This window comes from Pipistrellus hanaki, assembly GCF_964339955.1.
Source record: "Pipistrellus hanaki genome assembly, chromosome: 6".
Lineage (NCBI taxonomy): Eukaryota > Metazoa > Chordata > Mammalia > Chiroptera > Vespertilionidae > Pipistrellus > Pipistrellus hanaki.
In genome coordinates this window covers 71,827,441-71,844,468 of record NC_140508.1, presented here as the reverse complement: position 1 = coordinate 71,844,468, position 17,028 = coordinate 71,827,441, and the positions used below count along the sequence as shown (strand labels likewise).

The window sequence follows — 17,028 nt, the reverse complement described above, 5'->3', positions numbered from 1 at the left end:
CATTAGGAGGTGTTTATGTATAATGTTTTTGTCTTTTTAAATATAAAAAAACACAATAAATTTTATAAAGGAAAAACCCATGTATCATTTCAGAATTTCTTTTATAAATTAACTCTTATATAAACTAAAATAAATTCTAATTTATGTTGGTGAATTTCAGAAAAACTTAGTCATATTTTAAAATATAAATAACACTAAAACCTACAGTTTACTAAGGAAAATATTAGCGGAATAAATTCATACTAAATATAAAACTTACATTTGGTCTTATAAAAAGGTTTTTTTATTAAACGCTATTTTATTTGAAAATCACTATTTTCATTATATGACTGTACCTCCTTTGATCAATATAAAAAATTTTCAAAAGCAATGAAAATATTGATCTTTTTAGATATTGTTTAGGATGACATTTGATGATGCCTGCATCTGTATGTCATCCAAATTCTCAATCTTGACCTGGAGATTTAATTTGAAATAGTTTAAATAAATATTAACCCTGATTATCCTCATAGCCTCTTTTTTTAATTCTTTCTTTATTGATTAAAGTATTACACATAAACTTCACATTAGAATGCAGAAACTAACAAGCATTTAGAAAGCACTTCTGACCACCTATTAGTAATATTAACAATGCTGCTTAGTTTAAGAAGTGTAGAGCACTTAGAGGGCACTGTGATAAGCATATTACTTGGATTACCTAAGTTAAATCTTATAAAAGCCTTATTTGGTAGGTCCTGTTGTTTATCAACCCCACTAGAGTGATGAGATTGTAACTTATTCTGACTTACTCTGGATCACAGAGCTAGCAGTGGCAAAGCCAGGATTTAAATCCAGCTGTTTGATCCCAAAGCTTGCTTTTTGATGATTCTGCTAGACTGCCTGGATATGGATGTTATTGAATAAACCTTCAGGTCAAGTAGTCAATGTTTTATGATAATAAAGCTCTAAAGGTGTTTTATTATCTGATGATGCTTTTTATATTTCATCATCACTGCACACCAACTCTGCAAAAGAGTTTTTCATCTCCTATTTTATTGATGAGAAAGTGAGACTTCTAAGTCAGTAGTTCCCAGACTTTTGGACATTATGGGCAAGTAAAAAAAAAAAAAAAAAGGCAAGTCTGTGTATAGGGGACTATTAGGACCAGACGTAAGATCTAATTCTCTTAAGGTTAAGAACCTATTTATATACTAACCTGTTTCCCCGGAAAAAAAAGACAGTGTCTTACATTAATTTTTTCTCCCAAAGTTGCGCTAGGTCTTATTTTCAGGGGATGTCTTATCTTTCCACGCGCTAGGTCTTATTTTCAGAGAATGTCTTATTTTCGGGGAAACATGGTACTACAATCTATCATCCCCATCCTTTCATAAAATAAAGGACATTGTTACCACAAAAGGTAGGAACATCATAATTACCACAGGAAAACAAAGACAAATTTAGTGTTATGAAAAACTATATTGCATTGTCCTAGTTTTTCTTATTTGGTCACAGACCAATTCAGAGAGCATCTGGGATTGCCTGAGTGACACAGCTGATTCCAAGCTGGTTATTTGCTGAGTCCAGATTTGGATTCAGGTCTCTCTGACTGCAGAGTTTGTGCTCACTGCAGCAATTCATGACCTCTCTCTAATTTGCATCTCCAGTGCATTGGCCTTCTCCTTTCTCCCCTCAGGTAGGGAGGGGGTTAGGGGAGTAGTCTCCAGCAGCCAGTCACCTGGCAGTTTCAGTCCCAGTCCAATTTATAAACAGCACTCAGAGAGAAAGTTCTACTGCTCCCCAGGGCAAGGCACTGGGAATAACAATCAGGGGAGAAACTACAGTTATAGCTCAATATCCAAGAAACTCTCAAGTAAGCAGCTTGATTTACATATTTATTCAGAATGAGAAGTCACACCATTTTTGGTGTCCTGTTTTTACTTCATTCATTTTTACAGTTCTCTTTTCATCATCTATCCTATCTAATAAAAAAGTAATATGCAAATTGACCATCACTCCAACACACAAGATGGCCGCCCCCATGTAGACACAAGATGGCCGACAGGGGAGAGCAGTTGTGAACAATCAGACCAGCAGGGGAGGGCAGTTGGGGGTGACCAGGCCTGCATGGGAGGGCAGTTAGGAGCAACCAGGCCTGCAAGGGAGGGCAGTTGGGGAGGACCAGGCCTGCAGGGGAGGGAAGTTAGGGGTGGCCAGGAGGGCAGTTAGGAGCAATCGGGCCAGCAAGGGAGCATTTAGGCATCGATAGGCTGGCAAAGGAGTGGTTAGAGGGTGATCAGGCTGGCAAGCAGAAGCTGTTAGGCGCAATCAGGCAGGCAAGTGGTTGGGAGCCAGCAGTCCTGGATTGTGAGAGGGATGTCCCAGATTGGAGAAGGTGCAGGCTGGGCTGAGGAAACACCCCCACACACACACCCCATCGTGAATTTTGTGCACAAGGCCTCTCTCTCCCTCTCTCTCTCTCTCTCTCTCCCTCTCTCTCCCTCTCTCTCCCTCTCTCTCTCTCTCTCTCTCTCTCTCTCTCTCTCTATACATATATATATATATATATATATATATATATATATATATATATATATATATATATATATAGATGGCTAATATGCTAAGTGTCCGTCTGGGTAATGACATCACGTAGCAGCACCCAGCTTCCTCTCCCTAGCAACTAGCCTTGCAGTTTCTTCAGGCCAGGAACATGGCTTGCTTTATAGCCAGGTGACAACATTTAACCAAATGTCTGTAAAGCATTTCCCCATGCCTCATCTCATTTGATCCTCACAGAATTTCTGGAGTGGATAGATAGAAGACTCAGTGGAATTCTGTTTTATTTTCATTAGCTAGAAAATGGAGATTTAGAAACTTGACCCCACTGAAAAGAAGTAAGAAATAGTGGACCTTGAAAATGACTTCATGTTTCTCACTGCGCAGAATATAGTCAAACACTGCCGCAGTTAAATATTTTACCCTTTGTTCTTCCTGCATAGTGTACAATAATAATCTGCTTCGTGTTGATATTTACTGCTGTGTTTCTGACAATTACCTGTAAGAGAAATTGGGGTGCTTCACTGGGCTGGAAAAAGTTTAGCTACATCAGAAAGTAGGTCTAATTAAGCAAGTTTGTTCTATATCTATAAAAGGCTAAGTTGACTTGTGCCTGTGCGATACATATAAAGCTCTTACTGGCGCCAATCACATGCATATGTTTCCACTTGTCATTGTCGATCATGAATTTGGTTGACACTTCTATTATAGAGAAAGTGCTAATAGTAATATTAAAATATTTCTTCTAATTAATTTCCTTTCAATGTGCATGAATTCATGCACGGGGCCACTAGTATCTATATAACATCAGAGTTAGGTGTGACTTCCCTCTCCCAATTTCATCTTGTCTCCAGCTGGTTCTAAGCCCACCTATCTGTCTTTCAGTCCTTGGATTGAATTTTGGTAGGGATTTTTTTCTTCTTTAAGTTATGTATTTATTTTTATTTATGCCTGCTTGTTCTAACAGCATTATTAAACTTACAGATGACACTTGAATTACTTGAGGGTTAAGGGAGATGATTAGCCACACAGTCAATATCCGTGTATAACTCAAGTCAGCCCTCCACATAAACAGGTTCTCAACCATGAGTCAGAAATATAGTTGACCCTTGAACAATGTAAATTTAAACTATGTGGGTCCATTTGTACACAGATTTAAATCCACCATGGATTTAGGTACGTTGTTCAAGCATCAACTATACTTTTATATTTTACTGTCTATCACTTAGTAATAAAATAATTTGAGTGATATAACACTATTTAAATCTTTAGAATACTTTTTTGCATATCTTTCATTTGATCATCACAATAATGAGGTAGATTTGACAGTGTTATCTGTATTATACAGGCTAAATTCAATATTTGATAAAAGCAAAATTTTAAGCAGAACTGAAAATAGAAGATTTCATTTATCAGAATGTTGGTCTTAAGTAAACTACTTTAAAAAAAAAAAATGTGCTTTTCCCTACTCACAAATGCAATTCTTTTAGCCACCAAATGTGTTTTTCCCACATCCAGAAATTCTCCCGTTTTCAGCAAACACTGACAGGGTGTGCTACAATTTAACTGCATTCTGTCCCTGTCTGTCTGGAGATAGCCTCACTTTCTACAAGTTAAGGGCTCAATCCCAAAAGATTGCCCTGCACTGCAGATGCCATTCTCAAGTCCCAGGTTGTGATCTATACTTCAGACCAGCTTCTTATAAACCAGGGCTTCCCATAGATTAAATAATTTGTTAAAATGGCTTACAGAACTCAGGGATACACTTATGTTTACCAATTTACTATAAAAGGGTACAACTGTTAACCTAAAAGTAAAAGGCCAAAGTGAAGGCAACAAACATTTATTTGATCCAAAAGACTAGTTATTTAGGAAGCACTGATTGGAGTAGAAACGTAAATAGTGTTCCAATTAGGAGGTGAAGACAAGGGGTATTTGTGAGAAAGGGAAGGGCAATGATTACATAAAGAAGGAAGGACTTTCTGTCCATGCAGGTAAGCTAACATAGTGATGCTAATTCTAAAGAATGTCTTTATTTTTCAGTCCATTAGTCATAACGTTTGTCTTGTTATCTGAACAAACAGTTATTTGGGATTCAGTGCTGCTTTAGGCTCAGTCCAAAGGTTATTTTGTCCAGTTTTAACACTAATGGTTTGAAGAGTAAGACATGCAAGGCAGTTCCTCTGGAGTGGCAGCACCGACTCCATTTTTAAAGTGGTTCCATTTATATTTTTCACATTTTCCCCTTTTGATCAGTTCTTTCCTTGAAAGCATCATTGATCAGTCATTGGAAAGCAACATGCCCCTTACTGGAGATCGAGCCCACAACCAAGGAACATGCCCTTGGACAAATTTTGCTTTTCAATATTAAGACTTGGTTTACCTAAATAATCAAAGATCTGATGATAGAGAGCAGTAACATACTAGTTGTATAGAAAGACTTTGTCGCCGAAACCGGTTTTGCTCAGTGGTAGAGCGTCGGTCTGTGGTCTGAAAGGTCCTGGGTTCAATTCCTGTCAAGGGCATGTACCTTGGTTGCCGGCACATCCCCTGATTGATGTTTCTCTCTCATTGACGTTTCTGGCTCTCTATCTCTCTCCCTTCCTCTCTGTAAAAAATCAATAAAATATATTATTAAAAAAAAAAAAAGACTTTGTCCTTTAGCAGATGAAATAACATTTTTTAATTTTATGTAAGTATACAGTTGATATTAAAGCTTATAATACATTCCAGCTTGATCATACACAAAATTTTCTTTCTCAAGATTTCTTTTCACAGCCCTAGCTGGTTTGACTCAGTGGATAGAGCATCAGCCTGTGAACTGAAAGGTCCCAGATTTGATTCCGGTCAAGGACTGTTGTGGGCTCGATCCCCAGTGGGAGACTTGCAGGAGGCAGCCAATCCATGATTCTCTCTCATCATGGATGTTTCTGTCTCTCCCTCTTCCTTCCTCTCCGAAATCAATAAAAGTATATTATAAATATAACATAAAAAGAGCCTCTCACTCTCTTGCTGAAGCAGTGCCTCAGCCCTGGCTGGTCAAGGCTTAAAAGAAAAAAAAAAATTTTTCACATACCTACAACTTTTCTCTAGATTCCCTAAAAATGCATTTCCATATTTACCTTCTGTAAACAAAAACATGTATTCTACTTTCTTTGTATTCCAAATTGTTTCCCTTATTATTCCTAGTATTTTTTTAACCTCACTTGAGGATATCTTTTCCATTTATGTATGTATGTATGTATGTATGTATGTACTTATTAATTTTAGAGAGAGACTGGGGGGTGCGGGAAAGAGAAACATTGATGTAAGAGAGATCCATCTATTGGTTGCCTCCTGTAATACTTTCAACAACTTTTTTTTTAAGTCTCAAGTCACCAAAAAATTAAAGAAACTAGTTCTAAGCATCCAAAAGAATACCTGTATTACCAGGGCTTTGACTTTGTAAGGGCATTGCAGGTCAAATCTGATGGCCAGCCATTGGCTTTGAGAGTTCAGTCTGAGATTCCTTATGAAAGGGTCCAGAAAGCAGTATTCAAAAGAGATTATATGATCAGTCACTATTTTTGCTGCACTTATATTAACTAATTAAGCCAAGTTTAATGCAGACAAATTAGTTTTACTGTGATTATCTTTGGTTTTAAAAAAAGGAATTGTAGAGGGGAAAAAATGATGTTGGTGCTTTTGTAGATACTAGTTTCTAGTCCTGTTGATTGTCTTTGAGGTTTTATTATATACCTTTAAACTGGGATGGATCCTGAGTTCTCCTTTCCTCAAATATCTGGCTATGACTGGCTGGCTCCAAAGTGCACTCCAGGCAGTGGAATTATCCTGCTCCCAGTAATCATAGTAATCATCCCAGCACACTGTAGTCTCTCAAAGGTTTTAAGTGCATGTTCTCAGTGGCTCACCACCAAGCAGATGATCTTCCTAAGCCTGGAACATCAAAAAAGAAATAAGTCCTAACTGGTTTGTCTCAGTGGATAGAGTGTAGGCCTGTGCAACTGAAAGGTCCCAGGTTTGATTCCAGTCAAGGGCATGTACCTTGGTTTCGGGCACATCCCCAGTAGGAGGTGTGCAGGAGGCAACTGATTGATATTTCTCTCTTCAATGTTTCTAACTCTATCCTTTTCCCTTCCTTTCTGTAAAAAAAACCAATAATATATATTGAAAAAAAAGAAATGAAGAGAATGACCAACTTAAAAATGAACCTAAAAAAAAAAAAAAAGCAAAGGATGCACTGAAAAACAAAAATAGACAAAGTCCTTCTTTATGAAGTTTAGTCTAATTTTAAAGGCAGATATTAAGTAATGATACAAAAATATAAAATTTTTAATTATAATAAAATGGTTTTCTATGAAAATTTAAAGTAGGAAGTTAGGTAAAGTGTCCTAGAGAAATGAAAGCAGAAGCAAGTTTAAAGATTAAGTGGGTGGAGAGGAAGAGGAGAGGGTTAAGGGGTGTCCTTGCAAATGAAAGATGTGAAAGGACTTTGACTGGTTTGAAGATTAAGTAAAGGAACTGAAACAATGATAATATGGCATCAAATTACGTTACTATATAAGGCTAGAGATGTAGGTCAAAGCTAGGTCACAAAAGGTTTTTGTGGGCCTTGTTCGAGGTCTTGATCTTTATTAATTGGAATAAATCTGACTAATGGGAATCTATTGAAGAAGGGAGGGGAAATGAACCTGAAGTCATAATCTGCAAATACCATAGAAAATCAGAAAAGAAAGAAAAAAACAAACACATAATCAGTAAAAGCTGTGAAAACTACAGAACAGTGTTAGCTGAGAGTGTGCAAATGCCTTAAGTTTTAATCACATCTCTCAGGCTGAGACTCTGAGCAAAATGAGTGAAATTAAATAAATAAATAGACAGATACAAAATAGAGTCACTTGTCTCAAAAACAGCAAATCAGTAGTTTCAGTCTCCCAGGTTTGTGTCCTTTAACCAGTCAATATGGTATTAGGACTACTGAGGTGATCTGCATAAGAGACCCCTTACCCTTTCCCCAAAGGAAGGTGACTAACTTGCTTGTCCCATCCCCTTTTAGCCTTTAGAAACTTTGTACTTCCTACAGCTCCTCAGATATTTTTTCTGTTTGCTTGGTGGGATGCTGCTTGATTGGTGAATCCTATCTAATAAAAGAGTAATATGGTAATTGACCATCACTCTGTGATTCCCACAGCCAATCAGGAGGGAATATGCAAGTTAGTGGGACAAAGGTAGCAGCAGCCACAGAGCCAGCTAGAGTGGGCAGGAGGCTTGGATCACCCCTGGTGATGGAGGAAGCCAAGCTTCCCACCCACTTGGGCCTGACACTGAAAGAGGGGCCTATTGGCAGCAGGCCAGAGCAAGCGGGAGGCTTGGGTTACCCAGGCTAGCCACTGAGGGAGGAGCCTGCAAATGGCCTTCAGCCTCTCACTCAGGCTGGCCAGGCACCCCAGCAGGGATCCCACCCTGAAGGGGGTGTGGCCAGCCTGAAAACAGTCCTCAGCCCAGGCTGGCCACACCTCCCCAACGGGGACCTTCACCCCGTGGAGGCGTGGCTAGCCTGCAAACTGCCCCAGCCCCTCGCCCAGGCCAGCGCCATCCCCAGTGGGAACTCCCACCCCAATGGAGGTATGGCCAGCCTGCAAACCACTACAGACCCCTCACCTAGGCTGTCCCACCCCCCAAGGGAACCCCACCCTGATCCGGGACACCCTTCAGGGCAAACCAACTGGACCCCACCCGAGCACCAGGTCTCTATCTATAATAATAAAAGGATAATATGCTAATTAGACTGGGAGACCTTCCAGATGTTCTTCTGGACAAAGCCATGGTGGCGGGGCCAAGATAGAGGCAGTTAGGGGCCAAGAAGGGAGGCAGTTGTGGGTGATCAGGCCAGGATGGGATGGCAGTTGGGGGTGATCAGGCCTGCAGGGGGGCAATTGGGGGCGAGCAGGCTGGCAGGCAGAGGGGTTAAGGGCAATCAGGCAGGTAGGCAGGTGAGTGGTTAGGAGCCAGCAGACCCCAATAGCAGAAGGGATGTCCGACTGCCAGTTTAGGCCCAATCCCACCCATAGGGATCAGGCCTAAACCGGCAGTCGGACATTCCTCGAGGGGTCCCAGATTGGAGAGGGTGCAGGCCGGGCTTAGGGACAGCGCCCTCCCCCCATCTCTCACCCTCCCTACTCCCCCCTCCCCGCACAAATTCTATGCCCTGGGCCACTAGTCATTTAATAAAGTCAGTTAGAGTCTTCAAATTTACTCTATTGAATTTTTGTTTTTTTAACATGTCCTTCATGACATTAACATTTTTTTAAGAAAAGCAGTTATGTCTCATGAAATATATTTGACATATAACACTGTAAGTTTAAGGTGTACATGTTAATTTAATACACTTACATCCTATCTAATAAGAGAGTAATATGCAAATTAATCATTCAGCTCAAGCCACACCCACTAGCCATGCCCACCAACCAATTAGAGAAATTATGCAAATTAACCCCAACCAAGATGGCTGTAGCCACAGAGAACAGTTGAGTGGCTTAGGTTTCCCCAGCAATGGAAACCAAGCTTTCCACACACCCTGGCCGGCCTAGGCCTCCACTCAAGGCTACAAAGTTTTAATTATAGAAGATACATAAAGCCAAACAGAAATGACAGCAGCCATGGAGTGAGCAGGGGGCTTGGCTCTGCTCCAGGCTACAAAGTTTCAATTGTAGAAGATAAATAAATTCCAGATACCAGGGCCTCCTCTTGCGTTGCCAGGGGGCATGGCAGGCCTGCAAACCACCACAGGCCCCTTGCCCAGGCCGCCCCATGCCCCAAGGGAACCCCCACCCTGATCCAAGACACCCTTCAGGGCAAACCATCTGGCCCCCGCCCATGCACCAGGCCTCTATCCTATCTAATAAAAGAGTAATATGCAGATTGACCATCACTTCAACACACAATAGCTGTCCCAATGTGGTCAAAGATCCTGCCCCCATGTGGACACAAGATGGCCACCACAAGATGGCCAGCATGGAAGGGCAGTTGGGAGGGACCAGGCCTGCAAGGGAGGACAGTTGAGAGGGACCGGGTCTGCAAGGGAGGGCAGTTGGAGGCAATCAACTCTGCAGGGAAAGGCAGTTAGGGGGTGACCAGGCCAGCAGAGGAGGGAAATTGGGGGCAAACAGGCTGGCAGGGGAGCAGTTAGACATCAATCAGGCTGGCATGGGAGTGGTTAGGGAGTTATCAGGCTGGCAGGCAGAAGTGATTAGGGGCAACCAGGAAGGCAGGCAGGCGAGCAGTTGGGAGCCAGCAGTCCTGGATTGTGAGAGGGATGTCCCAGATTGGAGAGGGTGCAGGTTGGGCTGAGGGACACCCCCCAACCCATGCACAAATTTCATGCACCAGGCCTCTAGTATTTTAATATGATTGCCATTGTAGCAATAATTAGCTCCTCTGTGAATGCATAATTATCATTTCATTTTGGTGGTTGGCATAATTAAGTTGTAGTCTTTTAGCAAGTTTGACGATTGTACTACAATATTATTGCCTATATTCGCTATATTGTTAGATCTCTATAACTTACTTGCTACTTGTTGCAAGTTTGTACCCTTAAACTTCATCCCCATCCCCATTTCTTATGATTCTTTTTTTTTTAATGTTATTGTGGTTTTAATTTATACTTGTTTTTTTTAATATATTTTTTATTAAATTATTATCTGTGTGCATATTTTACCATTGCCCCCCCTCCCATACACACCCCCCCCTCCCCAGAGTTTTGTGTCCATTGGTTGTACTTATTCTTATGATTCTTGATGTGCTTATGATTTCTTGGTTTTGTGGCCTTATTTAGGTACCACATTTATGTGAAGTATCCAGAATAGTTAAGTCCATGAAGACAGAAAGCAGATTGGTGTTGCAGGCACTAGAGGAGGGAGGAAAACTGTTTAAATGGATAGGTATTTCCTTCTGGGATGATGAAAATGTTTTGGAACTAGATAGTGTTGGTGGTTGTACAACATTATAGATTTTCTAGATCCCTTTGACTCATTCACTTAAAATGGTTATTTTTATGTTATGTGAATTTCAGCTAAAAATTAACTTTAAAAAATCCCAGGGTGTAAATGGTTTTGCTACATTCCCATATACAGACCACAGATTTCCCAGCCAGTAAAAATTCCATTAAAAGAAACATTGTATGACAATTGCAGTTATTTCTAATGATTAAAATAATAAGTATGAATTGCAAATTGATTTTTGGTGGTAGAATTAATATGCAGAAGAATCTATTCCCATCATTAAATATTTAAAGTTTAATATATTATGTACAGTTTTCCACTTTGAAAAATTCCCATGTTTGGGATGGATGTGAAAAGACAAAAATCCAATTTGAATGAATTTTTAATATTAAATAACAGGTTTTCTAAGAACAAAAAATATAGTTCATTACACTTAAGCATTAACTACGGTAGGTTAAAATTCTAAATCAAGGTAAGAATCTGGATAGCTTCTCTTCCTCTGAATGTATATAATCCAGGTTTTCCTATTATTTATTTTTCACCTTCAAGCTAGACTCCCACATGGAACTCACTTTACTGTTTACTAAATGTTACCTTGTTTCTTTCCTTTTAAAATTTTTAATTCTCTCCTGAGTATATATTTTTATTGATTTTATTGATTTGAGACAGATAATCATTGATGTGAGAAAGAAATCTCAATTGGTTACCTCCTGTAGGTGCCCCAACTGGAGATTGAACTCGCAACCTAGGTATGTGCTCTGACCAGGAATCTAACAACCATTTTGTATACAGATGATGCTCCAACCACCTGAGCCAGTGCCAGTGCTACTTGTTCCTTAACCTCTCAATTCCTTTCTCTCATAAGTGGGAGATGCATACCTTGCCACACTTGTGTGGATTAGAAGGGCAAATGTTTAGCACACTATAATAGATACCTAAGAGTAGCGATGATTATCCAAGGATTTAAGAGTGTTGTCAGGGAAAGTAAGTCTTAGCCTTTACCATAATGTTACTCTTTTACAACCATTACAGTCTATAAAAACATAAATGTATTTTGAAAAATAGTTTTCACATGTATAAAGTTAGGCTTTTTAAATCTGTTTTTGAAAACTGATGCCTGATGTACATGCAGTTCTATAATATGTCTGTCAGCCGTGGTTTATAGTGGAACCATAATTCTCAAACTAAATTCGTTCCAAAATGCTGCTTCAGAAGCAATTTGTTTGAAAATGAATCATTTTCCCCATTAGAAAATATTCACAGCACCATTTCCTGAGATGCTAACAATGCAAGGTTTAGTGGTAAACTGATTGATATTCTTGAATTCACTCCTTGGTCCTGTGTGATGCTGGACTTATCATACAGTTATCAGCAGGAATATTAAAGGTGGTTATGGGTTATTAAGTTGAGAACTGAAGTTTTGTTTGACAACTGAGACATTTTTTCCATGAACAACTTGGTCAAGAATTGAGTTATTTGAGATGGGGGATGTCTGAGAACTGAAGTCTGACTGTGTTTGCTTTGTTTTTCTCAGGTGAAAGGAAAGATGTTGTCCCGGTTAAGAGTAGCTGCCACTCGTTGTTCTCTGGCATGCCGGCATGTACACACAAAAGAAAAAGGCAAGCCACTCATGCTGAACCCAAGAACAAACAAGGTTAGTAACATGACTAGTGACATACCTTGCCTCTTGTCCCAATAATAGTTTGATTTTATATATTTTAGACTGATAAAGTGAAACTTTTCTATTTTGTAGCTTTATAATAAAACTATTAAGAAGTATTTGCTTTTTCTGTGTGAACTTTTCACTTTTCTCTATATGACAAGAATCATGGCTGCGTTATACCTCTCAACTCACAACTTCTACCACTAGGAAAGGACTGACTATTTCCTAGTTCTAGCTCAGAAAAACCGACAGAATAGCAGTCTGGCCAGGACTTTTGACCAGATGTGGGATATTTAAATTTACCCAGTTTAGATCAAGTTCTCATCCTGGACCAATCAGTTGGGCCCTTGGAAGATGGGGTCAAATTGTAAAATGAAATTTCATGCTGCCACACCTTCACCTTCGCACAGCTTTTGAACACAAATCATTACATGCAAGTGATTGTTCCCATTGATCACATTCCTGCTTCAAAAGACAGACCTCTGGATAAGGAATAAAGTCACAACTAGATCTCAATACTGCCCATCACTTCTGCCCCAAGAATGTAAAGGGAGTCAGAGGCAGTATTGAGATCTAGTTGTGACTTTATTCCTCACCCATACTGGGTTCAGTGGGCATTCCCTCTCCATATTTTAGGAACAATTGTAAGTAAATGAAATAGTAAGTAAATGTAATTCTGGAATGAGATTTTTTACAGGAAGATTACCATAGGAAACATAGATTTATTGCAATATATGAAATTTACCTTTCGAGAATGGTGCGTTTGTAATGTGCGGTTTATTTTAAAACAGTAAGAAATTTGCTAGTCCCATTTGTTTTCTCTTATGGGGTTGGGGGACAATAATTGGAGAGTATGATTTGAGGGTTTTGGGGCCTACAAAGGGGGATTTGACTAAAGGTCACACAGAGCACTTCATCTGTGCATTTTTGGTACCTGGCTAGAATGAAAATTGAGCAAGCAGTTAGTGTAGTAAATGAAGCTTAATGGGGGATATTCTAATCCTCTCGTTTCTGCTGCATCCCCACAATCTTACTTGCTCTTTAAGATACAACTCTTTGAAAACCCAGTTCTGCAGAGCCTTTGCGCACCCCACAGACTGGGATAACTGCTCCCTTCTCTAACTTGTGTTGCAGTGTCTGTCTTCCTCTTCCTGGGGCAAGTCATCTGGATGTTGGCTTTGTGCTTCTTCTCATGTCTTAAGCTGCTGTTGAAATAATTGATAGTATTTACTTTTTCTTAGGGCATAGGTTAATTTTTTCTTATCATTTCTTCCTTCCTCCTTCTATTCAGCCTCACTCCTTTCTATTTGGGGTAGCCTATCTTACCAGCTTGATTTATGTTCTTTCAAACCATATTTTATTGATTTCATTTCTAATGTATGATGCATCTGTTATATGTACTTTATGGGGGTTTCCTAAATATTACAGTTTACAGTAAGTGTGTTTTGATGAGCAACTTGCTTTTTTTTTTCTTCCCCTCTTAACTGCGTGTCTTGGAGATCTTTCTATGGCACACACAAATACACATTTAAGTGTGATGGTATTTCATGATAGTGAAATACTATAGGTTCCCTAACTGTTCCATAATTAATTGATGTTTTAATTTGTTATAGACAAGAGAGCTTGAAATAGTGCTAGAACAAATCTCTTTGTATATGCCTCTTTATGTGTGAATATTTATCAAGGGTGGCTGTCCAGAGTAGAATTGCATTATTGTAGAGTATGTGTATTTAAAATGTTAACATTACTTTAAAATTGCCTTCCCCAAAGCCTAAATCAGTTTACATTTCCAGCATGTATGTGAGAGTAACTGTTTTATCACACCTTCTCTAATACTACTTATGATCAGTCTTACACATTTTTGACAGTCTGGGCAAAAATATCTCACTGATTTAAAAAATATATATAGGTTTAAATTACATTTTCTGGGACATCACTGCTGCTATCCCATTAAGTAACCTTTTTTTATCTTTTTTCCTCCTCTTTTTTTAGGGAATGGCATTTACATTACGAGAACGACAAATGCTTGGTCTTCAAGGACTTCTACCTCCCAAAATAGAGACACAAGATCTTCAAGCCTTACGATTCCATAGAAATGTGAAAAAATTAACATGCCCTTTGGAAAAGTAAGAATGGCTGCGATGTTTCGTTTTTATTGATGTTATGATCAGAAAAATCGGGAGTATTGTGGTTATTAGGGCACGAGAAACGTACAGTCTCATAATGAAGTTTGTGTCGTAGTCCATTCCTGTTATTTTTCTAATGATAATGTGTATTTTTCATTGCAGAGAATGCTTCACTTATTTTCCCTATTGTAAAATTTACGGAAAAGGGGATCCTAATATATGGTGACATAAGATCTGATTTTGGGTGGTGGGCATAAGGTGCATTATACGGATCTTGTAACATAGAAACCCACACCTGAAACCTATATGTTCATGTTAACCAATGTCACCCCAATAAATTTAATAAAAAATAAATAAGCCCCAATGAAATATCCTTTTAAAAAGTAGCAGAAATCAGTTTTTTATGCTCAAAATCACAGAGCATTTCAGGTTTGAATGGATTATTAGAAACAAAGCTATCATTTAATTTTCATCCATTCTATTCAGTAACTTTTATTGATAATCATCTTTGTGTGTGCTACTATACTGGCCACTGAGGATATAAAGTGGGTAATATTCAATCCAGGACACTTTAGGGAGTGAAAAAGAGGAGTAACTGAACCTGGCCGAGGCAAACTGAAATGTATGTCCTCTACAGTAATGCACAACCCTTCCTTCTAGGAGTTCATCAGTAAATGGTTGTGTTTATGTCTGAACCACGCCAGACTGGCAACATTTCTGCTTTTTATTTCATATTCAGTCAGTATAGCCTAATTGTTTGTTTTCTTTCCTGTGTTGAGAAGAAATCTCCTTCCCTTCAATTGCTCCCTATTGGTATTATTTCTGCCTATGGTAACTATATAGAAAATAATAATACTCTTATTTTTTTCCCCCTTTCTGCAAGGAAGGAACTCAAATTATAAGAGAAAATTTATTTAGAAAGTCACAGTGATTTAAAAAAAAAAAAAAAAAAAAAAAAAAAAAAAGTGAAAAAAGGTTAGCCAGCTGGGCTGAATGGGCTCAGAAAGGAGTTACAGAGACAAAAAATGGGTCCTTGGAGCTTAGGAAAAGGAAAGGCAGAGTGAATATACCTGGGGGAAGAAGAGGAGGATGGGAATGTGCTTCAAATGAGAGAGAGAGAGAGAGAGAGAGAGAGAGAGAGAGAGAGAGAGAGAGAGTGAGAGCGCGCGAGCGCGAGCGCGAGCGCGAGCGCGAGCTTGCCCTGGGGAAAGAAGGGGGTGGGGAATGTCAGGGGCTTGCTCAAGAGAGAGAAGGAGCATGTTTATTATTCCTCTTCTAAATGGAACCTGTTTTCCCTATTTTTTCACTGAAAATGAGCACATTGGTTATATTCCACATATTTTGCTAGTTCCTGAAATTGTGAAATTTATAAAGTGATAGTCCCTAACTCATTATCTCATATAGGCTGGAGGGAAGACAGAAAGTGAAGTGAGAGTTACAGAAGAGGAGTGGGTTGTTTTGGGATCTAAAAACAGGAAACCTAATGTGACTATTTGTGTCATAGGGATTGGGAATGGGCAGAAAAGGAACTGAGAGGGGGCAGAAAAGGAACCGAGGGGGCCTTCCACCCTGAGCTGCTTTCAGAGAGCATGAGTATAGGACTGGGTATGAGTATAGGGTGTTCCATGCAAAGGGTGCCTCATAAGTAGCAACTCTCAAGTCAGAGTTGTGATGCATTGAGGAACTGAAGTAAATTCATTATGAAGGGTAAGAAGTATAGGAGGTCTTGATAACTATTTTAGGAGCTTAAACCTATTTAACCATTTTTGGAGCTTAAGCCTATTTAATTTTTGTTCATTTTTACTCCTGGGTGTTAAATAATGATAATTTAGAGATCTGCTTTCCGGGAGGGAATTGGTCCTCAATTTTAGATAGTACATTTACCTTTCAGAGGACAAAACTTGGAATGTATTACTGGCTGATGTAGATATTACTTGCTGTGCTTAATTTCAGATACATCTATATAATGGGAATACAAGAAAGAAATGAGAAGTTGTTTTATAGGATACTACAAGATGATATCGAAAACCTATTGCCAATTGTATATACACCAACAGTTGGTCTTGCCTGCTCCCAATATGGACACATCTTTAGAAGACCTAAGTAAGGCTTATTTTTTAAAAAATATATTTGAAAATGATTATTATGTAGGAGAAATATCACTCCATGACACTTACTACATTTCTGTTTTATTTGTTGCAGTCTTATCTCAACCACATTTCTCATCTCACAAAAGCTTAATTTGGACAAAAAGGAATTAGTAAAAACCCAACACATTCGTTTCTTCCATTTTTATAAAAATTGTTTCATTCGGGCTGGCTTTAGCTCAGCTGTTCCTTCGACTACAAAAATCGTGTCATTTTTTCTTAACTTTTTTTAAATTATTGTTGGAGAAACTTTGCTTTTTTTGTACCAAAAGGAAAGGAGCTCTTTTTTTTTTATTCATGGTAGCAGATTCCCCAAAATTATCATTAATGTTTTTGACAATCTGGCCAAATTAAAAGATTGATTCTCACTTTTTTGTCAGCTTTCATTTTTGTCATTTGTTGTTTTTATGGACGTTTATAAATTTTTAATTTCACATAGTTTCATCACCTCCATTATTTTAAGTGGAAAAGGACTGGAATTGACTCACGTCTTTGAATAAGTGACCTTATCCCTTTGAATCTGTTTTCTCATCATAAAATAGTGATACCTGTACCTA

General features: G+C 38.8%; 1 protein-coding gene across 1 annotated transcript in view; it reads left to right on the top strand.

The window, feature by feature from the left end:
• The window catches only part of ME2 (malic enzyme 2), a 41,555-nt gene that overhangs the window by 2,168 nt on the left and 22,359 nt on the right, over positions 1-17,028 (top strand). Inside the window, exons 2-4 of the mRNA XM_084888935.1 lie at positions 12,070-12,189; positions 14,191-14,324; positions 16,278-16,427. Coding sequence (XP_084745061.1) covers positions 12,082-12,189; positions 14,191-14,324; positions 16,278-16,427 — 392 coding nt within the window. The 5' untranslated portion in view covers positions 12,070-12,081. The remainder of the gene's footprint in view (positions 1-12,069; positions 12,190-14,190; positions 14,325-16,277; positions 16,428-17,028) is intronic.